Raw genomic sequence first — 27,626 nt, 5'->3', positions numbered from 1 at the left:
CTGCCTGCCCAGTACCAGGGTTAAGGATATCTCCTTGTGGCTGGAGAAGAATTTGGAGTGGGAAGGGAGAATCTAGTTGTTGTGATCCACGTAAGAATCAATGACATAGGTCAAACTAGGAATGAGATTCTGCTGAATGAGTTTGAGGAGCTAGGACCCAAATTAAAACGCAGAAACTCAAACGTAATAGTCTCTGGATTGTTACGTGAGCCACGTGCAAATGGGCATAGAAACAAACAGATCAGAGTTAAATGCCTGCAAGTCTCAGAGTAGTGTGGGAGGAAGATTCCTAGGGCACTGGTACTGGGGAAAGAGGGGGCTATTCCATTGGTACGGGCTCCACTTAAACTGGGCTGGGACCAGTGTCCTGGCGAATCAAATAATTAGGGCTGTAAATAGGACTTTAAACTAAAAAGGGTGGTAGGGAGGGGTCAGATGAAGGGAAATTTAGAAATTTAAAGCGAAAAGTCAAAGCAATGGAGCAGTGTAGTGATTTGTGACCGGAATGGGCAGTGAGTTTAATGGTAATCATCATAGGCAGTCCCTCAGAATCAAGGAAGATTTGCTTCAGCTCTTAACATGAGTTCTTATGTGGCTGTGCAGTCCAATACGAGAACCACAGTCTCTAACAGGTGGGACAGATAGTCGTTGAAGGAAGGGGTGGGTGGGACTGGTTTGCTGCACGCTCTTTCTGCTGCCTGCGCTTGATTTCTGCATGCTCTCAACGATGAGACGCGGTGCTCAGTGCTCCCCCGGATGCGCTTCCACCACTTAGCGTGGTCTTTGGCCAGCTGTCAGTGGGGATGTTGCACTTTATCAGGGAGGATTTGAAGGTGTCCTTGTAAAGTTTCTGCTGCCCATCTTTGGCTCGCTTGCCGTGAAGGAGTTCCGAGTAGAGTGCTTGCTTTGGGAGTCTCGGGTCTGGCATGCGAACTATGTGGCCTGCGCAGCAGAGCTGATCAAGTGTGGTCAGTGCTTCAATGTTGTGGATGTTGTACGGGTCGAGGATGCTAACGTTGGTGCATCTATCTTCCCAGGGGATTTGTAGGATCTTGCGGATACATCGTTGTTGGTAGTATTTCTCCAGTGACTTGAGGTGTATGCTGTACATGGTCCATGTCTCTGAGCCATACAAGAGGGCGGGTATTACTACAGCCCTATAGACCATGAGCTTGGTGGCAGTTTTAAGGGCCTGGTCTTTTCCTCAGGCAGCCGAAGTCTGCACTGGAGGTGGTGTTGGATCTCGTCGTCAATGCCTTCTCTTGTTGATGAGGCTCCCGAGATATGGAAAGTGGTCCACATTGTCCAGGGTCGCGCCGTGGATCTTGATGACTGGAGGGCAGTGCTATGCGGCGAGGACAGGCTGGTGGAGGACCTTTGTCTTACTGATGTTTAGCGTGAGGCCCATGCTTTCGTACGCCTCAGTAAATACGTCGACTATGTCCTGGAGTTCAGCCTCTATATGTGCACAGACGCAGGCGTCGTCCGCGTACTGTCGCTCGACGACAGAGGTTGGGGTGGTCTTGGACCTGGCCTGGAGACGGTGAAGGTTGAACAGGTTCCCACTGGTTCTGTAGTTTAGTTCAACTCTAGCGGGGAGCTTGTCGATTGTGAGGTGGAACATAGCAGCGAGGAAGATTGAGAAGAGGGTTGGGGTGATGACGTGAGTTTAATGGTAATAGTGCATCAATGAATAAGGTTTAAGCAGGGAATAATGGTAAAAAGTTAAAATTAAAGTCCTTTTATCTGAATGCATGAAGCATTTGTAACAAAATAAGTGGCATAAATAGAGATAAATGGGTTTGATGCAATAGCCATTATAGAGACGTGGTTGCAATGTGACCAAGGTTGAAAACTAAATATTCCAGGGTACTTGACTTATCGAAAAGACAGGCAGAATGGAAAAGATGGGGATAGTCCTGATAAAGGACAGTAGTGAGAAATGATCTTGGCTCAGAAAATTGGGAAATAGAATCAGTATGGGTCCAGATAAGAAATCACAAGGGGCAGAATATATTGGTTGGAGTAGTTTATAAGCCCCCTAACAGTAGCTATAATGTTGGACAGCGTATTAATCAATAATAGGAGCTTGTAACAATGGTAGTGTAATAATTTCCGGGGAACTTTAATCTTCATCTGGATTGGACAAATCAAATTGGCAAAAGTAGTCTGGAGGACAAGTTCATGGAATACATTTGAGAGTGTTTCCTGGCACAATACGTCATTGAAGCAACCAGGGGACAGGCTATTTTAGATCTTGTATTGTGTCGTGAGACAGGGTTAATTAGTAATCTTATAGTAAGGGACCTTCCGGGGACGTGATCATAATGGGCCCAAATTTCCACATGATTTGCGCCTGATTTTTAGGAGCAACTGGTGGAGAACGGACTATCTTAGAAATCGCAATTCTCCACATTTTTTTTTCTGCAGTTCTAGTCAGGTAGAACAGTTCTACTTTGGAACAGAATTTTTTCTTCAAAAGGGGGCGTGTCCTGCCACTGACGCCTGATTTGAAAGTTTCCACAATGAAAACGTACTCCAAACTAAGTTAGAATGGAGCAAGTGAAGATTTTTGTAGAACTGAAAAAACCTGTTCTACACATTAAAAAATTAGGTTACAAATTAGGCGTCCAGAACGAGGTGGAGGGGGGGAAAGGGAAGTCATTAAATTCTACAATAAATCCTTATTTATACTTCTACAAATATTATACAAATAAATCCAACCTGAATAAACATTTATAAGCAAAGAAAAGATTAAATAAACCATCTTCCTACCTGTGTGAAAGTGCTTCAGGCACGGAGAATGCTGCAGTCAGCCTGAGGCGCCCGTTCTTCCCGCGGGGGGTGGGGGGGAGGAGGCGCTCGTTCTTCCCGCAGGGGGGGGGGGGGGGGGAAGGAGGCGCCTGTTCTTCCCGCGGGGGGGGGGGGGAGGAGGCGCCCGTTCTTCCCGCGGGGGAGGGGGGGAGGGGGGGAGGGGGGGTGGGGGAGAGGAGGCGCCCGTTCTTTCCCGCGGGGGGGGGAGGAGGCGTCCGTTCTTCCCGCGGGGGGGGAGGAGGCGCCCGTTCTTTCCCGCGGGGAGGTGGGGAAGGAGGCGTCCGTTCTTCCCGCGGGGGGGGGGGAGGAGGTGCCCGTTCTTCCCGCGGTTGGGGGGGGGGGGGGGGGAAGAGACGGTGAGAAGGCTGCAAGAAGCTTCAGTGCTGATGGCAATGTGCTTTTATTTTAAAAATGTTCAAAAATTAAACAGCTACAAAGAACTACAAAAATGGCCGAGTGCCAATGTTTACTTCACACTGCGCGTGCGCGAACGCTCCAACGCGCACGCGCAGCGTTGCCAGCAGGAAAAAAACTCATTTAAATAGTACCTGCCCCCTCCCACTTACAAAATCGGCGCGAGTGTAGGCTCCGCCCCCCTGGGCGCCGCGCCAGGCAGACAAGGAGCTGCAGAACGCTCCAGAATCGCGATTTTTTTTTTTTAGGCGCGAAAAACGGGCGCCCGTTTTTTATCGTGTGGAAACTTGGGCCCAAGATGTTAGAATTTCACATTGTTTTTGAGAGTGAAATACTTAAATCCGAACCTAGGGTCTTACACTTAAATACAGCCAATTACATTGGTATGAGGGGGGAGTTGCTAAGGTAGATTGGAAAATTAGATAAAAAAGTATGATCGTAGATAAGCAGTGGCAAACATTTAAGAAATATTCCAAAATTCTCAACGAATATCCATTCAATTGAGAAATAAAAACTCCACGGGAAAAGTGATCCATCCATGGCTATCTAAAGAAGTTAGATTAGATTAGAAGAAGATGTTTATAATGTTGAGAAGAATAGTAGTAAACCTGAGGATTGGGAGAGCTTTAGAAACCTGCAAAGGATGAACAAAAAATTGATAAAAAGGGAGAAAATAGAATATGACAGCAAAATGGCAAATATTAAAACCAAGATTATAAGAGCTTCTAGAAAAATGTAAAAAGGAAGAGAGTAGCAAAAGTAAGCGTTCGTCCCCTTGAGGCTGAGACAGGAGAAATTATAATGGGGAATAAGGAAATGGCAGAGACTTTAAACATATATTTTGTATCTGTCGTCACTGTAGAAGCATACCAAAAATAGCGGGGAACCAAGAGGCGAGTGAGGAACTTAGTAATTAATATCAGTAGAGAAAAAGCACTTGAGAAACTAACTGTACTAAAGGCCAACAAATCCCCGAGACCTGATGGCCTACATCCTAGGGTTCTAAAAGATGTGACTGCAGAGATAGTGGATGCATTGGTTCTAATCTTCCAAAATTCCCTAGATTCTAGAACGGTCCCAGCGGATTGGAAGATAGCAAATATAATCCCGCTGCTCTCGAAATGAGGGAGAGAAAACAGGGAACTACAGGTCAGTTAGCTTGACATCAGTTGTTGGGAAAATGCTATAATCCATTATTAAGGAATTGGTAAGGGCACTTAGAAAATAATATGAATAGGTAAAGTCAACATGGTTTTATGAAGGGGGAATCATGTTTAACACACTTATTCGAGTTTTTTTGAGGATTTAACTAGTAAGCTAGATAAAGGGGAACCAGTAGATGTAATATATTTGGATTTCCAATAGGCATTCAATAAGGTACCACATAAAAGGCTGTTAAGCAAGATAAAGGCTCGTGGGGTCAGGGGTAATATATTAGCATGAATAGAGGATTGATTAACAGACAAAAAACAGAGTAGGGATAAATAGGTCATTTTCCAGTTGACAAGCTGTAATTAGTGGGGTGCCGCAAGGATCGGTGCTTGGGCCTCAGCTATTTACAATTTATATTTCTGACTTGGGTGAAGGGACTGAGTGCCCTAATCTATCTAAATTTGCTGATGATACAAAGCTAGGTGGGAAAGTAAGCTGTGAGGAGGACACAGAGCCTGCAAATGGGTATAGACAGGTGAAGTGAGTGGGCAATAAGGTGGCAGATGGAGCATAATGTGGGGAAATGTGAGATTCTTCACTCTAGTAGGAAGAACAGAAAAACAGAATATTTTTTAAATGCTGAGAAACTATTAAATGTTGGTGTTCAGAGAGATTTAGGTGTCCTCTTACAGGAAAAACAGAGTGTTAGCATGCAGCTATAGCAAGCAATTAGGAAGGCAAATGGCATGTTGGCCTTTATTGCCAAGGGGGTTAGAGTACAAGAATGCGGAAGTCTTGCTACAACTGTACAGGGCTTTGGTGAGACCACACCTGGCATACTGTGCACAGTTTTGTCTGCGGGAGGATATACTTGCCTTAGAGGTGGTGTAACGACAGTTCACTAGATTGATTCCTGGGATGAGAGTGTTGTCCTATGAGGAGAGATTGAGTAGATTGGGTCTATACTCTCTCTAGTTTAGAAGAATGAGAAGTGATCTCATTGAAACATACAAGATTCTGAGGGGGGGGTGACAGGGTAGATGCTGAGATGTTGTTTCCCCTGGCTGGGGTCGGCCATTTAAGACTGAGATGAGGAGGAATTTCTTCACTCAGAGGGTTGTGAATCTTTTTAATGCTCTGCCCCAAAGGGCTGTGGATGCTGAATGGTGGAGTATATTCAAGGCTGAGATAGATAGATTTTTGGACTCTAGGGAATCAAGGGATATGGAGGTCGGGCAGGGAAGTGGACTTGAGGTCGAAGATCAGCCGTGATCTTATTGAATGGCGGAGCAGGCTCGCGGGGCTGTATGACCTCCTCCCACTGCTAATTCTGATGTTCTTAGATCTGAGCTCAATTATTAATTTTAAATCTGAGATCGATTGATTTTAAATGGAGCCAAGGCGGGTGGATGGAGTTAGGATACAGATCAGCTATGATCTCATTGAGTGATTTACCCCTCCCTGTTCTCTTCCTTATGAGCCAATCTCCCTGTGGGCAGTACACTAGTTTGTGCACTCTCAACCAGAGAACATCCTGTTCCTTTTGCCACCACCTCCATAATGTGCTTTGAAGGCACCAAGTAGAAAATCCAGAGGACAGGAGACAATCTCGTGAATCCACACAGCCTTGACATGGTTACTTCACGGTACTGCCATTAGTTGACCCCTTTTTGAACGAATTTCTCTGATAGATGACCTCCTTTATAAAGGCTCGTTTGCAGTGGTGCCTGATATTAAATAGTCACTGAATCTCAAGAGTTGCATTGCCTTCTTAAACAGGTATTCACCATATTTCAGTCCAAGGCTGACTATGACTCCTTGACCTTGCGTGATTCAGACATTCTGTTGAGTCGCTCGCAGCAGCTGTTCTCGAGCTGCACAGCCAAGTTCGCAGACGGGCAGCAGTGTTCCATTCCAGTGTTTGACATCACGCACCAGACGCCACTGTGCGAAGAACATGCAAAGAAAATGGTAAATATCTTGAAAAACGTGTGTGTGAGTGTATGGTTTAAAAAGTATTTTGTGGTGGACCTGTGGTTGTTAAGGTCTGTTCTGGAGATTATAGAAACCTGCATATCTTTTGCACTTCGTGTCAATGTCGAGCTTCCCAGGTCAGGATGATTCCAGAGATTGGGAACTGCATGGACTACATTGCCACAGGGAGTAGTTGAGGCAGAGACTGTTGCATCGTTTAAGGGAAGAGGAGAGAAACAGATGATATGGGGACAGTGCAGGGCAGTGGGATTAGTTTTGAATTGTTCCAGCAAAGAAATGGTACAGACACTTCTGTGCTGTAAACATCTATGAATCTTCTGGTGTAATGGCAAGTGCAGAGTAAAGTTGCCTGTGTACTGCTGCAATGAATAGTCCCAGATCAGGTGCAGTCTCCATCACGTACACCATTTCAGCACTGACCGCTGTTCCAAATGTCAGAGGAGCACATGTTACTACATCAGTGTGACACTGCGGAATGAGGCAGGCTGTTTTATTCTATGGATGTGCTCCTAGACTGCACAAACTGATTTTGCCGAGAGCCTTCATAGCTGCTGGCGGGAACAGGCATCTCACTAATCTGGGCTGGATTCAAGTCTTGGTCTAAAAGGTTGCCCAGTTCACATAGTTTGGATGGTGGTGAATTGCTTGGACTAGCGGAGTGCCAATAGATTCCTGCAGGTGATGCCACTGAGTCATCAGAAGTCACTTTGGTCAGCAGTTTTCTGATTCTACAGTACATCTGGTTCTAAATGGTTTTATATATAGTGAAACTTAAAGAGAAAGCCACTTCACCGAAATGGATACAGTGATAACATCAACAACAAAGTGCCAGGACTGACCTATGAAGAGAGACTGGATGAACTGGGCTTGTATCCACTGGAGTTTAGAAGAATGAGAGGGGATCTCATAGAAACATATAACATTCTGACGGGATTGGACAGGTTAGAGGCAGGAAGAATGTTCCTGTTGCTGGGGAGTTCCAGAACCAGGGGCCACAGTCCAAGAATAAGGGGTAAACCATTTAGGACCGAGATGAGGAGAAACTTCTTCACTCAGAGAGTGGTTAACCTGTGGAATTCCCTACTGCAGAATGTTGTTGAGGCCAATTCGTTAGATATATTCAAAAGGGAGTTAGATATGGCCCTTACGGCCAAAAGGATCAAGGGGTACTGAGGTTGAATGATCAGCCATGATCTTATTGAATGGAGGTGCAGGCTCGAAGGCCCAAATGGCCTACTCCTGCACCTAATTTCTATGTTTCTATGATCTCTTCACTGCTGGTGTCAGCTTGTCACACAACCACGTAATGTGGGCTGGTATTCCAGTGCAGTTACAAGGGAGCATTTCATTGTCTAAAGTGCCAGCTTTGACCAGATGTTAAGCCGAGCCCCCCCATCTACCTGTTCAGATGGATTGGGGGGATATTGAAGACCCGCTTGCTGTAATTGAAGAGTAGTGGGTTCTCCTGGCCAACATTGTTCCCGTTACCTGTACCTCCTGCACTCCAAAAATCTGGTCATTCAACTCTTTAATGTTTGTGGGATTTTATTATGAAGAAAATTGCTGCTGAATTTGTATAAATATCAGTCACTGTGCTTCAAAGTAATTAATTGAATGAAGCCGGTTTAGGCATCATATATATTCTCATTGGGTTACCAGTTGTATGCAGTATGATTAAATAATTTTTACCACTGTTTATTAGAAACTGGGGCAAAAAATATAACGGCTTCATGGCACAATATAGAAACATTGCCTGCTGTAACCCAGGCTGCTGTGGTCAGCACTGCACACAGATCTTTCTCACTGGAGACCACTCCTGGCTATCTGCACACTTCCAAACTATTGGCACTTCCTTTATAGAGGCACACACTCTGTCTGTTTGTCTCTCTGTTTCTCTCTCTCTCTCTCTCTCTCTATCTCTTTTTATTTACAATCTATATTAATGACCTAGTTGAAGGGACCGAGTGTAGTCTATCCAAGTTTGCTGATGATACAAAACTAGGTGAGACAGTAAGCTGTGAGGAAAACACAAAGCGTCTGCAAATGGATATAGATAGACTAAGTGAGTGGGCAGGAAGGTAGCAGATGGAGTATAATACAGGGAAATGTGAGGTTATTCACTTTGGTAGGAAGAATAAAAAAAACACTTTTTTAAATGGGGGTTGGACTTGAGGAGTAAGAAAATCTTGCTACAATTGTACAGGGCCTTGGTGAGACCACATCTGGAGTACTGTGCACAGTTTGATCTCCTTTTGAAACATAGAAATTTACAGCGCAGAAGGAGGCTATTTCGGCCCATCGTGCCCACGCCGGCCGACAAAGAGCAGTACGGCCCTTGGTGAGCAGCCCTAAATGTTACATATAAACTTATGAACAATGACGGAAAGGCAAAGAGCACCCAGCCCAACCAGTCCGCCTCACACAACTGCGACACCCCTTACAGTAAAACATTCTACACTCCACCCCAACCGGAGTCATGTGATCTCCTGGGAGAGGCAAAAACCAGATAAAATCCCAGGCCAATTTAGGGAGAAAAAATGTGGGAATATTCCTCTCTGCCTGGATGGGTCGATCGAAACTAGTCCAGGAGATCACCCTAGCCATATTCTATTCCTGCAGTACTTACCATTATATATGTGCCGTCCAACAAAAGGTCATCCAGTCTAATCCCAATTACCAGCTCTAGGTCCGTAACTCTGCAGGTTACTGCACTTTTAAGTGCCCATCCAACCATCTCTTTAAAAAGTGGTGAGGGTTTCTGTATTCACCACTCTTCCAGGCAGCAAGTTGCAGATCCCCACAACCCTCTATGTAAAGAAGCCCCCCCCCCCCCCCCCTCAAATCCCCTCTTAACCTTCCACCAACCATCTTAAAACTATGCCCCCTTGTAATAAACCCCTCCACCAATGGAAATAGGCCCTTACACACTATGTCCAGGCCCCTCAATATTTTGTTCACCTCAATGAGGTCTCCTCTCAACCTCCTCTGTTCCAATGAGAACAAACCCAGCCTATCCAATCTGTCCTCATAACTAAGATTCTCCATTCCAGGCAGAATCCCAGTAAATCTCCTCTGCACCCTCTCGAGTACAATCACGTCCTTCCTATAATACAGCGACCAGCACTGCACGCAGTACTCCAGCTATGACCTTACCAAAGTATTATACAATTTAAGCATAACCTCCCTGCTCTTATATTCTATGTCTCGGCCAATAAAGGCAAGCATTCCGTATGCCTTCTTATCCACCTGGCCTGCTACTTTCAAGGATCTGTGGACAAGCACTCCAAGGTCCCTTTGTTCATCTACACTATTAAGTGGCCTACCGCTTAATGTGTATACCCTTTCCTTATTAGCCCTCCCAAAGTGCATCACCTCACACTTCTTGAATTAAATTCCATTTGCCACTGCTCAGCCCACCTGACCAGTAGATTGATATCCTCCTGCAGCCCATGACTTCCCTCTTCATTATCAACCACACAGTCAATTTTAGTGTTGTCTGCAAACTTCTTAATCATACTCGCTATATTCAAATCTAAATTGTTGATATATACCACAAAAAGCAAGTAACCCAGTACGAAGCCCTGCGGAACCCCACTGGAAACATCCTTCCAGTCACAAAAACATCCATCAACCATTACCCTTTGCTTTCTTCCTCCAAGCCAATTCTGGATCCAACTTTCCCTGGATCCCATGGGCTTTAACCTTCATGACCAGTCTACCATGTGGGACCTTATCAAAAGCCTTGCTAAAGTCCATATATACTACATCGTACGCACTACCCTCATCGACCCTCTTGGTTACCTCCTCAAAAAATTTAATCAAAGGAAGGATAGACTTGGAGGCGGTGCAATAAAGATTGATTCCTGGCATGAGAGGGTTGACTTATAATGAGAAATTGTGCAGAATGGGTCTAAACTCTCCGGAGTTTAGAAGAATGAGAGGTGATCTCGTTGAAACATGCAAGATTCTGAAGGGGATTGACAAGCTAGATGCTGAGCGGTTGTTTCCCCAGGCTGGGGTGTCTGGAACGAGGGACAATAGTCTCAGGATTTGGGTTGGCCATTTAAGACAGAGATGATGAAGAATTTATTCACTCGGAGGGTTGTGAATCTTTGGAATGACTGGATACTGAGTCTCTGAATATATTTAGGGCTAAGATAGATTTTTGGTGTTTAGGAGAATTGAATATAAAAGTTAGAGGGAAAGTGGAGTTGAGGTTGATGATCAACCATGATCAATTGAATGGCAGAGCAGGCTTGAGGGGTGGTATGGCCGACTACTCCTCCTATTTCTTATGGTCTTATTCTGATGCTCTCTGTTTTACTCACTCTATCCATTTCTCTCTGTCTTAAGCTCTATCTGTTTCTCTCCCCTGCGCCTCCCCCTCTCTCTTGACCACCCTCTCTCTCTCTCTCTCTCGCCCCCCCCCCCTCCTCTCTCCCCCGCCCCCCCCTCCTCTCTCCCCCGCCCCCCCTCCTCTCTCCCCCGACCCCCCTCCTCTCTCCCTCGCCCCCCCATCTCTCTCCCTCGCCCCCCCATCTCTCTCCCTCGCCCCCCCATCTCTCTCCCTCGCCCCCCCATCTCTCTCCCTCGCCCCCCATCTCTCTCCCTCGCCCCCCCATCTCTCTCCCTCGCCCCCCCATCTCTCTCCCTCGCCCCCCCATCTCTCTCCCTCGCCCCCCCATCTCTCTCCCTCGCCCCCCCATCTCTCTCCCTCGCCCCCCCATCTCTCTCCCTCGCCCCCCCATCTCTCTCCCTCGCCCCCCCATCTCTCTCCCTCGCCCCCCCATCTCTCTCCCTCGCCCCCCCATCTCTCTCCCTCGCCCCCCCATCTCTCTCCCTCGCCCCCCCATCTCTCTCCCTCGCCCCCCCATCTCTCTCCCTCGCCCCCCCATCTCTCTCCCTCGCCCCCCCATCTCTCTCCCTCGCCCCCCCATCTCTCTCCCTCGCCCCCCCATCTCTCTCCCTCGCCCCCCCATCTCTCTCCCTCGCCCCCCCATCTCTCTCCCTCGCCCCCCCATCTCTCTCCCTCGCCCCCCCATCTCTCTCCCTCGCCCCCCCATCTCTCTCCCTCGCCCCCCCATCTCTCTCCCTCGCCCCCCCATCTCTCTCCCTCGCCCCCCGTCTCTCTCCCTCGCCCCCCCGTCTCTCTCCCTCGCCCCCCCGTCTCTCTCCCTCGCCCCCCCCGTCTCTCTCCCTCGCCCCCCCCGTCTCTCTCCCTCGCCCCCCCCGTCTCTCTCCCTCGCCCCCCCGTCTCTCTCCCTCGCCCCCCCCGTCTCTCTCCCTCGCCCCCCCGTCTCTCTCCCTCGCCCCCCCCGTCTCTCTCCCTCGCCCCCCCCGTCTCTCTCCCTCGCCCCCCCCGTCTCTCTCCCTCGCCCCCCCGTCTCTCTCCCTCGCCCCCCCGTCTCTCTCCCTCGCCCCCCCGTCTCTCTCCCTCGCCCCCCCGTCTCTCTCCCTCGCCCCCCCGTCTCTCTCCCTCGCCCCCCCCGTCTCTCTCCCTCGCCCCCCCCGTCTCTCTCCCTCGCCCCCCCCGTCTCTCTCCCTCGCCCCCCCCGTCTCTCTCCCTCGCCCCCCCCGTCTCTCTCCCTCGCCCCCCCCGTCTCTCTCCCTCGCCCCCCCCGTCTCTCTCCCTCGCCCCCCCCGTCTCTCTCCCTCGCCCCCCCCGTCTCTCTCCCTCGCCCCCCCCGTCTCTCTCCCTCGCCCCCCCCGTCTCTCTCCCTCGCCCCCCCCGTCTCTCTCCCTCGCCCCCCCCGTCTCTCTCCCTCGCCCCCCCCGTCTCTCTCCCTCGCCCCCCCCGTCTCTCTCCCTCGCCCCCCCCGTCTCTCTCCCTCGCCCCCCCCGTCTCTCTCCCTCGCCCCCCCCGTCTCTCTCCCTCGCCCCCCCCGTCTCTCTCCCTCGCCCCCCCCGTCTCTCTCCCTCGCCCCCCCCGTCTCTCTCCCTCGCCCCCCCCGTCTCTCTCCCTCGCCCCCCCCGTCTCTCTCCCTCGCCCCCCCCGTCTCTCTCCCTCGCCCCCCCCGTCTCTCTCCCTCGCCCCCCCCGTCTCTCTCCCTCGCCCCCCCCGTCTCTCTCCCTCGCCCCCCCCGTCTCTCTCCCTCGCCCCCCCCGTCTCTCTCCCTCGCCCCCCCCGTCTCTCTCCCTCGCCCCCCCGTCTCTCTCCCTCGCCCCCCCGTCTCTCTCCCTCGCCCCCCCGTCTCTCTCCCTCGCCCCCCCCGTCTCTCTCCCTCGCCCCCCCCGTCTCTCTCCCTCGCCCCCCCCGTCTCTCTCCCTCGCCCCCCCCGTCTCTCTCCCTCGCCCCCCCCGTCTCTCTCCCTCGCCCCCCCCGTCTCTCTCCCTCGCCCCCCCCGTCTCTCTCCCTCGCCCCCCCCGTCTCTCTCCCTCGCCCCCCCCGTCTCTCTCCCTCGCCCCCCCCGTCTCTCTCCCTCGCCCCCCCCGTCTCTCTCCCTCGCCCCCCCCGTCTCTCTCCCTCGCCCCCCCCGTCTCTCTCCCTCGCCCCCCCCGTCTCTCTCCCTCGCCCCCCCCGTCTCTCTCCCTCGCCCCCCCCCGTCTCTCTCCCTCGCCCCCCCCGTCTCTCTCCCTCGCCCCCCCCGTCTCTCTCCCTCGCCCCCCCCCCGTCTCTCTCCCTCGCCCCCCCGTCTCTCTCCCTCGCCCCCCCGTCTCTCTCCCTCGCCCCCCCCGTCTCTCTCCCTCGCCCCCCCCGTCTCTCTCCCTCGCCCCCCCCGTCTCTCTCCCTCGCCCCCCCCGTCTCTCTCCCTCGCCCCCCCCGTCTCTCTCCCTCGCCCCCCCCGTCTCTCTCCCTCGCCCCCCCCCGTCTCTCTCCCTCGCCCCCCCGTCTCTCTCCCTCGCCCCCCCCGTCTCTCTCCCTCGCCCCCCCCGTCTCTCTCCCTCGCCCCCCCGTCTCTCTCCCTCGCCCCCCCCGTCTCTCTCCCTCGCCCCCCCGTCTCTCTCCCTCGCCCCCCCGTCTCTCTCCCTCGCCCCCCCCGTCTCTCTCCCTCGCCCCCCCCGTCTCTCTCCCTCGCCCCCCCCGTCTCTCTCCCTCGCCCCCCCCGTCTCTCTCCCTCGCCCCCCCCGTCTCTCTCCCTCGCCCCCCCCGTCTCTCTCCCTCGCCCCCCCCGTCTCTCTCCCTCGCCCCCCCATCCCTCGCCCCCCCATCCCTCGCCCCCCCATCCCTCGCGCCCCCATCCCTCGCGCCCCCATCCCTCGCCCCCCCATCCCTCGCCCCCCCCATCCCTCGCCCCCCCATCCCTCGCCCCCCCATCCCTCGCCCCCCCCATCCCTCGCCCCCCCATCCCTCGCCCCCCCATCCCTCGCCCCCCCATCCCTCGCCCCCCCATCCCTCGCCCCCCCATCCCTCGCCCCCCATCCCTCGCCCCCCATCCCTCGCCCCCCCATCCCTCGCCCCCCCATCCCTCGCCCCCCCATCCCTCGCCCCCCCATCCCTCGCCCCCCCCTCTCTCTCTCTCTCTCTCGCCCCCCTCTCTCTGTCTCTCTCTCTTGCCCCCTCCTCTCTCCCTCTCTCGCCCCCCCTCTCTCTCTCGCCCCCCCTCTCTCTCTCGCCCCCCCTCTCTCTCTCGCCCCCCCCTCTCTCTCCCTCTCTCGCCCTCCTTTCTCTCTCTCTCGCCCCCTTTTTCTCTCTCTCGCCCCCCTTTCTCTCTCTCTCGCCCCCCTTTCTCTCTCTCTCGCCCCCCTTTCTCTCTCTCTCGCCCCCCTTTCTCTCTCTCTCGACCCCCTTTCTCTCTCTCTCGACCCCCTTTCTCTCTCTCTCGACCCCCTTTCTCTCTCTCTCGCCCCCTCCCTCCCTCTCTCGCCCTCCTTTCTCTCTCTCTCGCCCCCCTTTCTCTCTCTCTCGCCCCCTGTCTCGCTCTCTCTCTCTCGCTCTCGTCCCCGTCGTCGTTCCCCCCCCCCCCCCCCAGCCTCTGCCTCGTCCCTCTGCCTCGTTTCCCCCCCCCCAGCCTCGTCCGCCGTCGCCATGTCCCCTCTCGCCTCGCTCGCCCTACGCCGCGCCCTCCCCCACTCTCAGCCCTCACCCTCTCAACCCTACCCTTATCACACTCACTCCCCCCCGCCCCCCCCTCCGGCCCTCCCGTCCCACACGCCCCCCTTCGCGCCGCTCTGGCCTCCTCCCACTCGCTCTCCTCCCTCTCTTAAACCTCAAACCCGCGCCCTCCCCCTCCCCCACTATCTCTCGACTCCCCACTACCCCTTGCACCCTGCCCCTCGCCTGTCCCCGCTCCCTCTCGTCTCCTCCCACTCGCTTCCCTACTTGCCGGATTACTCCCCTCCGCCTTCCCTCCCCTCCCTCCCCCATGTCCCTCTCCCTCGCCTCCCCCCCGTCACCCTCCCTCGCCTCCCCCCGCCCCCCCCCCCCGCCGCTCCTCGACCCCACGCTCCAACCGGCCACACTCCGCCAACTCTCGTCCCCCCCACCTCGCCAGCCTCTCATCTTGCACTCCCCTCACCGTCCCGCCCCACCTACTTTCCTGCATGCCCTCCGCTCCCATTTGACCCTATTTCTCGCTGCTCTCAGACCCTTCCCTCTTGCCATCCTCCCCCAGGCCCCCCACTTCCCCAGGACCCCCCATCTCTCCCATGAACCCCCCTCCCGTGTCCCCCAGAACCCCCCCTCACAGCCCCGCGCCCCCTCAGCCCCCCCCAGCCGTCCCTGCCGTCCCTCGTCCACCCACTCTCTCTCTCTCTCTCTCTTCTCTCTCTCTCTCTATCGCCCTCTGTTCACTGAGAGCGAGAAGTGACCTGTGCAGGCCCACCTTCTGTGAGCTGAGGATGTTTTTGCACTGCCTCCTTTCCAGGCTTATTTCATGGTTCCGTTTTATTTCAGGATAACTTCTTGCGCGGTGACAGCAACCGGAAAGTCCAGCAACAGAGAAAACCCAGGAAGAAAACCAAGCCTCCAGCACTTACCAAAAAACACAAGAAGAAGCGGCGGAGAGGCCCGCGGAGGCCTCAGAAACCCATTCCTCCAGCAGTGCCCCAGGGCAACTTATCGATGCCTGCCAGTCTTGGTGTGTCTGTTTCGGCCTCACATGTTAGGTAAGCACCAACAGTAGGGTTGGATGCCTTCTTGGAGACAGCATGAGAACTCACTCTTGTTCCTTTTGGGGAAAACATAATTTAAAAAGAAAATTACTAAACTGATTGCACCACTGGGAATCGTGGCTTAGTCTATGACCCACACAAGAGTAGCTCTAGTTTCTCTGAGTTATAGGTCGTATTCCACTGTCTCTCATTGTCTGTAATTTATTTTGCACGTCAGAAATCAGATGTTGAATTGATCCCCAGCCCTCCCATATTTTCTCCCTGCCTCGATTGAAGATGCTAGCTCTTGTTGAGGTGATTTCACGGGTGTTGATAACCTCCTGGCACCTTAGGTCGATTGACGTGCCCTTGCAGGAATCTGGGACACCTTTGCCTCTGTTCTGGTAAACTGCTGGAATGGCCATTTACCCACTGGGGCATCAGGAGAGCTCAATACATTTGGGTGTTAGCTGTGGCTCAGTGGATAGCACTCTCACCTCTGAGTCAGGAGGTTGTGGGTTCAAGTCCAGCTCCAGAGACTTCAGCACATAATCTAGGCTGACACACCAGTGCAGTACCGAGGGAGTGCTGCATTGTGGAGATGCCGTCTTTTGGATGAGAGGTTAAACCGAGGCCTCATCTGCCCTCTATTTTGAAGAAGAATATTGGTGTCCTAGCCAATATTTTTCCCTCGCCATTACGAAGACAGATTACCTGGTCATTTATGACCGTGCTGTTTGTGGGAGCTTGCTGTGCGCAAATTGGCTGAAGCGTTTCCTGCATTACTATAAAGTACTTAATTGGCTGTAATGCACTATGGAACGTCTTGAGGTCGTGAAAGGCGTGATACAAGTGCAAGATCTTTCTTTTACTTGGTAAGGTGCCCAATGGTTGAATCTCTCTCACATGGGGAATAAGGAAGAGTAACTGATCAAAATTGCCCTCAGAAGCTCTAAATTCTTTGACGGGTTAGAATTTGGGGGGTTTTCCTGTTGGTTGGCATTTTTGTCGGTTAATGTGTCTGATTACACTCCTGTGCAGTGCCTTTAACATAGAAAAACATCCCAAGGTACTTCCCAAAAGTGTAATCAGACAACACATAGCGGGATCCTGGGGTGGGTGACCAGAAGCTTGATTAAAGAAGTAGGTTTTAATGAAAGTCTTATAGACGGAGAGAGAGGCAGAGGTGTTTAGGGAGGGAATTCCAGAGCTTAGGACCTAGATGGCTGAAAGCTTCCGATGGTGGGATGAAGGAAGTGGGCTATGGTAGATAATGTGGCATTTTCCTTAAGTCATTGAGGCTTGTAACATGACTTCATGGAGATGCATAAAGGTCAGAAGAAGTTAGATATATGCTGCAGTGATTTTGGAATCACATTTTCTTCTGTTACCACTTCTTTTGAACATGAGATCTGCCCCATCAAGTTTGACCATCCCTTCAGTAGACCATGTTTACCCAGGACTCCTCACTACCTAAATTGACCTCTAACCCCTCTGCTCTTTGATTGCAGGCATTCTTCGACTCCAGAACTCAGTGCTGATGAAATCCCCGATGACATCACCAATGAGATCACCGATATGCCAAATGATCTAGAACTAAATCAAGAAGAGCTGGCAGAGGTTCTTCAACGATTGCCTGACGACTTGCAAGACTTTGACCTCTTTGAAGGTGATATTCCAATCAAAGTGCTTCTCAGGTGGATGTAGAAGATCCCAAGGCATTATTTCCCCAGTGCCCTGGCCAATATTTATCCCTCACTAAAACAGATTATCTGGTTATTTATCTCATTGCTGTTGATGGAAACTTGCTGTGTGCCAATTAGCTACATTACAACAGTGACTCCGCCCTGAGGTCATGAAAGATGTAATAGAAATGCAAATCTCTCTCTTGGTCGAAGAGTGGGGGAGGGAGTAGGAGGATTTCTAAAAGAGGGAACTTAAAGTGCAGCAGTAAATAAGAAACGTTTGAGTTTAAGTATCTGTTCAATATGGAAGTCTGCGCTTGCTGTTGTTTTCTTCAGCGAAGAACTGTGAGGGGGCGATTTGGAGGAAGTGAATGGGCAAAACTGTGGCAAATGGATTTCAGTGTAGGCAAGTGTGAAGTCATCCGCTAGAACAGAGGATAGAACAAAGTATTTTCTAAATGGTGTAATGCTAAAAACAGCGGAGATCCTAAGAGACTTGGAAGTACATGTACATAGATCATTAAAATGTCATGGGCCGGTGCAGAAGATAATCTTTTTAGATGTTCTTTGTGGGCCACGAAGGCACTCTTGCTTCTCCTGGCCCCACAGGTATATCTTGGGCCTTATCTGGCCCAGGCTTCCCCCAGCCCGATCCCAGACTTGCTGACTCGTTCCCATCCCTCCAAATCCTTACTTACCTTACCAGGGGGCCATTTCGGTGGGTCGATGACCTGTTCCCCTCCGCACCACCAATTTTGACTGCTGCCTGTCAGCCCTGACATCATTCCAACTCGCATTGGGCGGGAGAACAAAAGAGAAAACATAAAGATTGATTTGGCCAGCCAATTTGCACACAGCAAGATCCCACAAACCACATTAGATTTTTAAAAAAAGACACACTTGCATTTATATAGCGCCTTTCATGGCCTCCAGACGTCCCAAAACGCTTTACAGTCAATTAAATCCTTCTTTCTGAAGCGTAGTCACTGTTGTATTGGAGGAAATGCAGAAGCCAATTTATGCACAGCAATGAACTAATCAACAGATCATCTGTTTTAGGGGTCAGCATCAGGGTATGTAATAAGGGCCCCGGAGTTAAAATGTCCCAGGCCTCATGATCCAGAAAGTCACCAAACCACAGGAGATATCAAGAGGGGACACCAAACTGAAAAGTAGTGGTTCGTTTTAAGGAGACTTTTGTACACAGAGAAGCAGGCGGACGGACTTTAAGGAAGGTTCTCGAGGCCAAAGTTGTAGGGTTGGCAGAGGTTACAGAGGTAGAGGGAGGAAAGTCATGAAGGGATTTGGGCACAAGGATGAGAAATTGCGTGCAGTTGCAGACTGGGAGCCAATGTAGGTCAGCAAGTGAAGGGGTGATGGATGAGCAGGACTTAATGGGGGATAACATAAGGGCAGCAGAGTTCTGAATTTGCTGAGGTTTACATAAGTGTGGCAGAGGGCAGACCAAGCGGTCTGTCTGTGTCTAACAGTATTGGTGGGTACAGGTCTGTCACTGTATAACACTGGGGTACAGTGCTGATGGGCACAGATCTGTCACTGTATAACACTGGGGTACAGTGCTGGTGGGCACAGATCTATCACTGTATAACACTGGGGTCCAGTACTGGTGGGTACCAGGTCTGTCACTGTAAAGCACTGGGGTACAGTGCTGATGGGCGCAGGTCTGTCACTGTAACTCTGGCATACAGTACTGGTGGATACAGGTCTCACTGTATAACACTAGGATACAGTACTGCTGGGTACAGGTCTGCCACTGTATAACACTGGGGTACAGTACTGGTGAGTACAGGTCTGTCATTATATAACACTGGCTTACAGTATTGGTAGGCACAGGTCTGTCACTAACACTGGTGTAGTATGGGTGGGTACAGGTCTGGCACTATATAACACAAGTACAGTACAAATGGGTACAGGTCTGTCACTATAACACTGGGGTCCAGTACTGGTGGGTACAAGTCTGTCACTGTAACTCTGGGATACAGCACTGGTGGGTACAGGTCTGTCACTATATAACACGGGGGGACCGCACCGGTGGGTACAAATCTGTCATTATATAACACTGGGTACAGTACTGGTGGGTATAGGTCTGTCACTGTACAACACGGGTATAACACTGGGGTATAGTACTCGTGGGTACATGTCTGTCACTGTTTAACACTGCGGTACATTACGGGTGGGTACAGGTCTGTCACTATAACACTGATGTACAGTACAAATGGGTACAGGTCTGTCGCTTTATAACACTGGGGCACAATACGAGTGGGTACGGGTCTGTCATTGTCTAACACTGAGGTACAGTACCGGTGGGTACAGGTCTGTCACTGTATAACCCTCGGGTCATCATCATCATCATCATCATAGGCAGTCCCTCGAAATCGAGGAGGAATTGCTTCCACTCCCAAAGTGAGTTCTTTGATGGCTGAACAGTCCGATAGGAGAGCCACAGACACTGTTACAGATGGGACAGACATTCGTCGAGGGAAGCTGTCGGTGGGGCTGGTTTGCTCTTTCTGCTGCCTGCGCTTGGCCTCTTCATGCTCTTTCTCCAGATGGACTTTCTCCACCTCGGGCGGTCTGTGGCCAGGGTCTCCCAGGTATCAGTGGTGATGTCGCACTTTACCAGGGAGGCTTTGAGGGTGTCCTTATAACGTTTCCGCTGTCCTCCTTTGGCTCGTTTACCATGAAGGAGCTCCGCATAAAGCATTTGCTTAGGGAGTCTCGTATCTGGCATGCATACTTTGTGGCCTGCCCAGTGAAGCTGATCGAGTGTGGTTAGTGCTTCAATACTGGGGATGTTAGCCTGGTCAAGGACACTGATGTTGGTGCATCTGTCCTCCCAGGAGATTTGCAGGATCTTGCAGAGACATCGTTGGTGATATATCTCCAGCGACTTGAGGTGCCTTCTATACATCGTCCATGCCTCAGATCCATACAGGAGTGTGGGTATTACTACAGCCCTGTAGCCCATGAGTTTGGTGGTAGATTTGAGGGCCTGGTCTTCAAACACACTTTTCCTCAGACAGCCGAAGGCTGCGCTGGCGAACTGGAGGCGATGCTGAATGTCCACGTCAATGTCTGCCTTTGTTGATAAGCGGCTCCTGCGGGTACAGTACTGGTGGGTACAGGTCTGTCACTATATAACATAGAAACAGAAAATAGGTGCAGGAGTAGGCCATTCAGCCCTTCGAGCCTGCACCGTTATTCAATAAGATAATGGCTGATCATTCACCTCAGTACCCCTTTCCTGCTTTCTCTCCATACCCCTTGATCCCTTTAGCCGTAGTCCATACCGAACTCCCTTTTGAATATATCCAATGAGCTGGCATCAACAACACTCTGCGGTAGGGAATTCCACAGGTTAACAACTCTGAGTGAAGAAGTTTCTCCTCATCTCAGTCCTAAATGGCTTACCCCTTATCCTAGACTGTGTCCCCTGGTTCTGGACTTCACCAACATCGGGAACATTCTTCCTGCATCTAAACTGTCCCAGTGAATGACTGATGTACCATGACACCCCTGTTCCTAATCTGCTGCCATTCAGATAATATCCTGCCTGTGTGTTTTTGCCCCTAAAGTGGATAACCTCACATTTATCCACATTATACTGCATCTGCCATGCATTTTCCCACTCACCTAACCTGTCCAAGTCACCCTCAGCCTCTTAGCATCCTCCTCATAGCTCACACCGTCACCCAGTTTAGTGTCATCTGCAAACTTGGAGATATTACACTCAATTCCTTCATCCAAATCATTAATGTATATTGTAAATAGCACTGAGCCCTGAGGCACCCCATTAGTCACTGCCTGCCATTCTGACTCTCTGCTTCCTGTCTGCCAACCAGTTCTCTATCCACATTAGTACATTACCCCAATATCAGATGCTTTAATTTTACACACCAATCTTTTGTGTGGGTCCTTGTCAAAAGCCTTTTGAAAGTCCAAATACACCACATCCACTGGTCCTCCCTTGTCCACTCTACTTATTACATCCTCAAAAAATTCTAGAAGATTTGCCAGGCATGATTTCCCTTTCATAAATCCATATTGACTTGGACCGATCCTGTCACTGCTTTCCAAATGCGCTATTATTTCATCTTTAATAATTGATTCCAACATTTTCCCCACTACTGATGTCAGGCTAACCGGTCTATAATTACCCATCTTCTCTCTCCCTCCTTTTTTAAAAAGTGGTGTTACATTAGCTACCCTCCAGTCCATAGGAACTGATCCAGAGTCGATAGACTGTTGGAAAATGATCACCAATGCAGCCACTATTTCTAGGGCCACTTCCTTAAGTACTCTGGGATGCAGACTATCAGGCCCGAGGATTTATCGGCCTTCACTAGGGTACAATGGGGTATAGTACTGGTGGGCACAGGTGTGTCACTATATAACACTAGGGTACAATACTGGTGGGTACATGTCTGTCGCTGTATAACACTGGGGGACAATACTGGTGGGTTTTGGTCTGTCACTAACACTGCGGTACAGTACTGGTGGGTACAGGTCTGTCACTGTATAACAATGGGGTGAAGTGCTAGTGGGTACAGGTCTGTCACTGTAAAGTACTGGGGTACGGTGCTGGTGCGCACAGGTCTGTCACTAACAGTAGGGTACAGTATTGGTGGGTACAGGTCTGTCATTAACACCGGTACAGTGCTGGTGGGTGCAGGTCTGTCACTAACTCTGGCCTACAGTACTGGTGGATACAGGTCTGTCACTCTATAACACTGGGGTACAGTACTGGTAGGTACAGGTCTATCACTGTATAATACTGTGATACAGTACTGGTGGGTACAGGTCTGTCACTGTATAACCCTGGGGCACAATACTGGTCGGTGCAAGTCAGTCGCTGTATAACACTGAGGTACAGTACTAGCGGGTCGAGGTCTGTCACTGTATAATACTGGGGTACAGAACTGGTGGGCACAGGTCTGTCACTGTATAACACGGGTGCAGTACTGGTGGGCACAGGTCTGCAACTATAACACTGGGGTACAATACCAGTGGGTATAGGTCTGTCACTGTATAACACTGGGATACGGCACCGGTGGGCACAGGTCTGTCACTGTATAACACGAACGCAGTACGCGTGGGTACAGATCTATTATTGTTTAACACTGGGGTACAATACAAGTGGGTACAGGTCTGCACTTTCTAACACTGGGGTGCAGGACTGTCACGGTATAACACTGGAGTGTGGCACCGGTGAGTACAGGTCTGTCACTAACACTGGTACAGTGGTGGTGGGTTCAGGTCTGTCGCTCTATAACACTGGGGCACAATACGAGTGGGTACAGGTCTGTAACTGTATAACACTAGGGTACAGTACTGGTAGGTAGAGATCTGTCACTCTATAGTACTGGGGTACAGTACAGGTGGATAGAGATCTGTCACTTTATAGTACTGGGATACAGAACTGGGTACAGGTCTGTCACTAACACTGCGGTGCAGTACTGGTGGGTACAGGTCTGTCACTGTATAATACTGGGGTACACAACTGGTGGGTGCAGGTCTGTCACTGTATTATACTGGGGTACAGAACTGGTGGGTACAGGTCTGTCACTGTATAACACTAGGGTACAGTGATAGTGGGTAGAGGTCTATCACTCTACAATACTGGGATACAGGTCTGCAACTGTAACATTGGGGCACAGTACCAGTGGATGCAGGTCTGTCACTGTCTAACACTGGGATACAGTGCTGATCGGTACAGGTCTTTCACTGTATAGCACAGCAGTACAGTACGGGTGGCTACAGGTCTGTTACTGTATAACATGGGTACAGTCCAAGTGGGTACAGGTCTGTCACTGTACAGCACTGAGATCCAGTACTGGTGGGTCAGGCGGGTCACTGTATAACACTGGAGTACAGTACTGGTGGGTTTTGGTCTGCAACTATATCATTGGGGCACAGTACTGGTGGGTGCAGGTACAGCACCTGTATGCACCAGAACTGAACCCGTGTTATACAGTGACAGACCTGTACCCACCTGCACTGTACCCGTACTGTTAGTGACAGACCTGTGCCCACACGTACTGTACTCGTGTTATACCATGACAGGCCTGTAACCACCAGTACTGGACCCTACTGTTAGTGACAGACCTGTGCCCACCAGCACTGTACCCCAGTGCTATACAGTGACAGACCTGTAACGACTAGTACTGCACCCCAGTATTATACAGTGACAGATCTGTACCCATCGGTACTGTACCCCAGTGTTAGACAATGACAGACCTGTACCCACCCGTACTATACCACAGTGCTAGTGACAGTGTGGTACAGTGCTGGTGGGTACATGTCTCACTGTATATAGCACTGGGGTACAATACCAGTGGGTTACAGGTCTGTTGCTGTATAACACTAGGGTACAGTACTGGTGGGTGCAGGTCTATCACTAACACTGGGGTATAGTATGGCTGGGTACAGGTCTGTCACTAACACTGTGGTACGCTACTGGTGGGTACACGTCTGCCATTGTCTAAAACTTGGGTACAGTACTAGTGGGTATAGGTCTGCCACTGTATAACACTGGGGTACCGTACTAATGGGTACAGGTCTGGCACTATATAACGAGTACAGTATGGGTGGGTACAGGTCTGTCACTATATGACACTGGTACAGTACTGGTGGGTAGAGGTCTGTCACTGTACAACAATTGGTTACAGTATTGGTGTGTGCAAGACTGTCACTAACACTGCGGTACAGAACACGTGGCTACAGATCTGTTACTGTATAACACGAGTGCAGTGCAGTTGGGTACAGGTCTGTCACTATATAACACTGTTAAGTACTGGTGGGCGCAGGTCTGTCACTAACACTGTGGTATAGTACGGGTGGGAACAGGTCTGTCACTCACGCTGGGGTACAGTAGTGGTTGGCTCAGGTCTGTCGCTCTAACACTGGGGCACAATACGAGTGGGTACAGGTCTGTCACTGGGGAACAGTGCTGATGGGTACTGGTCTATCACTAACACTGCGGTACAGTATAGGTGGGTACAGGTCTGTCACTGTATAACACTGGGGTACAGTACTGGTGGGTACAGGTCTGTCACTGTATAACACTGGGGCACAGCACCAGTAGATGCAGGTCTGTCACTGTATAACACTGGGATACAGTGTTGATCGGTACAGGTCTGTCACTGTAAAACACTGGTGTACAGTACAGTACAGAACTAGATCTGTCACTAACACTAAGGTAATCTCAGGTTTTCTACCAGTGCCACGTGCTAGTCAGACGACAAATAGCAAGATAGTTATGAGGAATACGTGGCTTGACGAATGGTGCAAAAGGGAAGAATTCAAATTCCTGGGACATTGGAACTGGTTCTGGGAGAGGTGGGACCAGTACAAACCGGATGGTCTGCACCTGGGCAGGACTGGGACCAATGTCCTAGGGGGAGTTTTTGCTAGTGCTGTTGGGGAGGATTTAAACAAATAGGACAGGGGGATGGGAATCTATGCAGGGAGACAAAGAGAAGTAAAATGGTGTCAGAAGCAAATGGTATAAAGGAGAAAAGTAAAATGGAGGGCAGAAAAATCAAAGGCAAAAATCAAAAAGGGCCACATTACAACATAATTCTACAAGGACAACGAGTGTTAAAAAAACAAGCCTGAAGACTCTATGTCTCAATGCGAAGAGCATTCGGAATAAGTTGGATGAATTAACTGCGCAGATAGCTATTAACGGATATGATGTGATTGGGATTACGGAGACATGGCTCCAAGGTGACCAAGGCTGGGAACTCAACATCCACGGGTATTCAATATTCAGGAAAGATAGACTGAAAGGACAAGGAGGTGGGGTAGCGTTGCTGGTTAAAGAGGAGAATAACGCAATAGTAAGGAAGGACATTAGCGTGGATGAGGTGGAATCTGTATGGGTAGAGCTGCAGACCACCAAAGGGCAGAAACCGCTAGTGGGAGTTGTTACAGACCACCAAACAGTCATAGTGAGGTTGGGGGTGGCATCAAACAGGAAATTAGGGATGTGTGCAATAAAGGTACAGCAGTCATCATGGGTGACTTTAATTTACATATAGATTGGGCTAAACAAACTGGTCATCATAGGCAGTCCCTTGGAATCGAGGAAGTCTTGCATCCATTACTAAAGTGAGTGGTGGCCGAACAGTCCAGCACGAGAGCAACAGACCCTGTCACAGGTGGAACAAACATTCGCCGGGGGAAGGGGAGGTTGGACTGATTTGCCGCTCGCTCCTTCTGCTGCCTGCGCCTGACCTCTTCACGCTCGCAGCGTTGGGATTCGAAGAGCTCAACGGATGTAGTTTCTCCACCTAGGGCGGTCTTCGGCCAGGGCCTCCCAGTTGTCGGTGGTGATGTCGCACTTCACTAGGGAGGCTTTGAGAGTGTTCTTGTAAAGTTTCCGCTGCGCACTTTTGGCTCATTTGCCATGAAGGCGCTCCATGTAAAGCAATTGCTTAGGGAGTCTCTTGTCTGGAACTAAGTGGCCTGTCCAGCGAAGCTGATCAAGTGTGGTTAGTGCTTCAATGCTGGGGATGTTAGCCTGGGCGAGGAGACATGTTGGTGCATCTGTCCTCCCAGGGGATTTGCAGGATCTTACGGAGACATTGTTGGTGATATATCTCCAGCGACTTGATGTGTCTTCTGTACATCGTCCATGCCCCTAATCCATACGGAGGGCGGGTATTGTTTCAGCCCTGTAGACCATGAGCTTGGTGATAGGTTTGAGGGCCTGGTCTTCGAACACACTTTTCCTCAGGCGGCCGAAAGCTGCACTGGCGCAATGGACGCGATGTTGAATCTTTGTCTACCTTTGTTGACAAGAGGCTCCCGAGGTATGGGAAATGGTCCACGTTTTCGAGGGCCGCGCCGTGAATCTTGATCACTGGGGAGCAGTGCTGTGCGGCGAGAACAGGCTGGTGGAGGACTTTTGTCTTACGGATGTTAAGGGTAAGGCAATGCTTTCATATGCCTCGGTAAATACATCGACTATATCCTGGAGTTCAGCCTCAGAGTGTGCGCAGACACAGGCATCGTCCGCGTACTGCAGTTCAACGATTGAGGTTGGGATGATCTTGGACCTGACCTGGAGGCGGTGTAGGTTAAACAGCTTATGGTGGAGGAGGATTTCCTGGAGTATATAAGAGATGGTTTTCTAGACCAATATGTCGAGGAACCAAGTAGAGAGCTGGCCATCCTAAACTACATGTTGTGTAATGAGAGAGGATTAATTAGCAATCTTGTTGGGCGAGGTTCCTTAGGGAAGAATGACCATAATATGGTAGAATTCTTCATTAGGATAGAGAGTGACAGTTAATTCAGAGACTAAAGTCCTGAAGTTAAAGAAAGGTAACTTCGACGGTATAAGACGTGATTTGGCTAGAATAGACTGGCTAATGGTACTTAAAGGGTTGATGGTGGATAGGCAATGGCAGGCATTTAAAGATCACATGGATGAACTTCAACAATTGTACATCTCTGTCTGGAGTAAAAATAAAACGGGGAAGGTAGCTCAACCGTGGCTTACAAGGGAAATTAGGGAAAGTGTTAAATCCAAGGAAGAGGCATATAAATTGGCCAAAAAAAGCAGCAAACCCGAGGACTAGGAGAAATTTAGAATTCAGCTGAGGAGGACAAAGGGTTTAATTAGGAGGGGGAAAATAGAATATGAGAGTAAGCTTTCAGGAAACATAAAAACCGACTGCAAAATTTTCTACAGATACATGAAGAGAAAAAGATTAGTGAAGGCAAATGTAGGTCCCTTACAGTCAGAATCAGGTGAATTTATTTTGGGGAACAAAGAAATGGCAGATCAATTGAACAAATACTTTGGTTCTGTCTTCACTAAGGAAGACACAAATAACCTGGAAATACTAGAGGACCGAGGGTCAAGCAAGAAGGAGGAACTAAAAGAAATCCTTAATAGTCAGCAAATTGTGTTAGGAAAATTGATGGGATTGAAGGCCGATAAATCCCCAGGGCCTGATAGTCTGCATCCCAGAGTACTTAAGGAAGTGGCCCTAGAAATAGTGGATGCATTGGTGATCATTTTCCAACATTCTATAGACTCTGTATCAGTTCCTATGGACTGGAGGGTAGCTAATGTAACCCCACTTTTTAAAAAAAAAGGTTGGAGAGAGAAAACACGGAATTATAGACCGGTCAGCCTGACATCGGTTGTGGGGAAAATGTTGGAATCAATTATTAAAGATGTAATAGCAGCGCATTTGGAAAGCAGTGACAGGATCGGTCCAAGTCCGCATGGATTTATGAAAGGGAAATCATGCTTGACAAATCTTCTGGAATTTTTTGAGGATGTAACTAGCAGAGTGGACAAGGGAGAACCAGTGGATGTGGTGTATTTGGACTTTCAAAAGGCTTTTGACAAGGTCCCACACAAGAGATTGTGTGCAAAATTAAAGCACTTGGTATTGGGGGTAATGTATTGACGTGGATAGAGAACTGGTTGGCAGACAGGAAGCAAAGAGTAGGAGTAAATGGGTACTTTTCAGAATGGAGGTGCCGCAAGGTTCA

The 27,626-nt window shown here is 50.4% G+C and overlaps 1 protein-coding gene across 2 annotated transcripts in view; it reads left to right on the top strand.

Annotated features, from left to right (window-relative positions):
- Window positions 1–27,626, top strand: part of LOC139259435 (INO80 complex subunit D-like) — a 173,238-nt gene that overhangs the window by 124,271 nt on the left and 21,341 nt on the right. For both annotated transcript variants that reach the window (XM_070874904.1, XM_070874903.1), the window contains exons 7-9: window positions 6,218–6,351; window positions 15,209–15,420; window positions 16,917–17,074. In XM_070874904.1, the coding sequence (XP_070731005.1) occupies window positions 6,218–6,351; window positions 15,209–15,420; window positions 16,917–17,074 (504 nt within the window). The remainder of the gene's footprint in view (window positions 1–6,217; window positions 6,352–15,208; window positions 15,421–16,916; window positions 17,075–27,626) is intronic.

The sequence above is a fragment of the Pristiophorus japonicus genome, chromosome 3 (genome assembly GCF_044704955.1).
Source record: "Pristiophorus japonicus isolate sPriJap1 chromosome 3, sPriJap1.hap1, whole genome shotgun sequence".
NCBI classification, from domain to species: Eukaryota; Metazoa; Chordata; class Chondrichthyes; family Pristiophoridae; genus Pristiophorus; species Pristiophorus japonicus.
The sequence above is the reverse complement of the archived record's forward strand: the minus strand, read 5'-3'. Positions and strand labels throughout refer to the sequence as shown.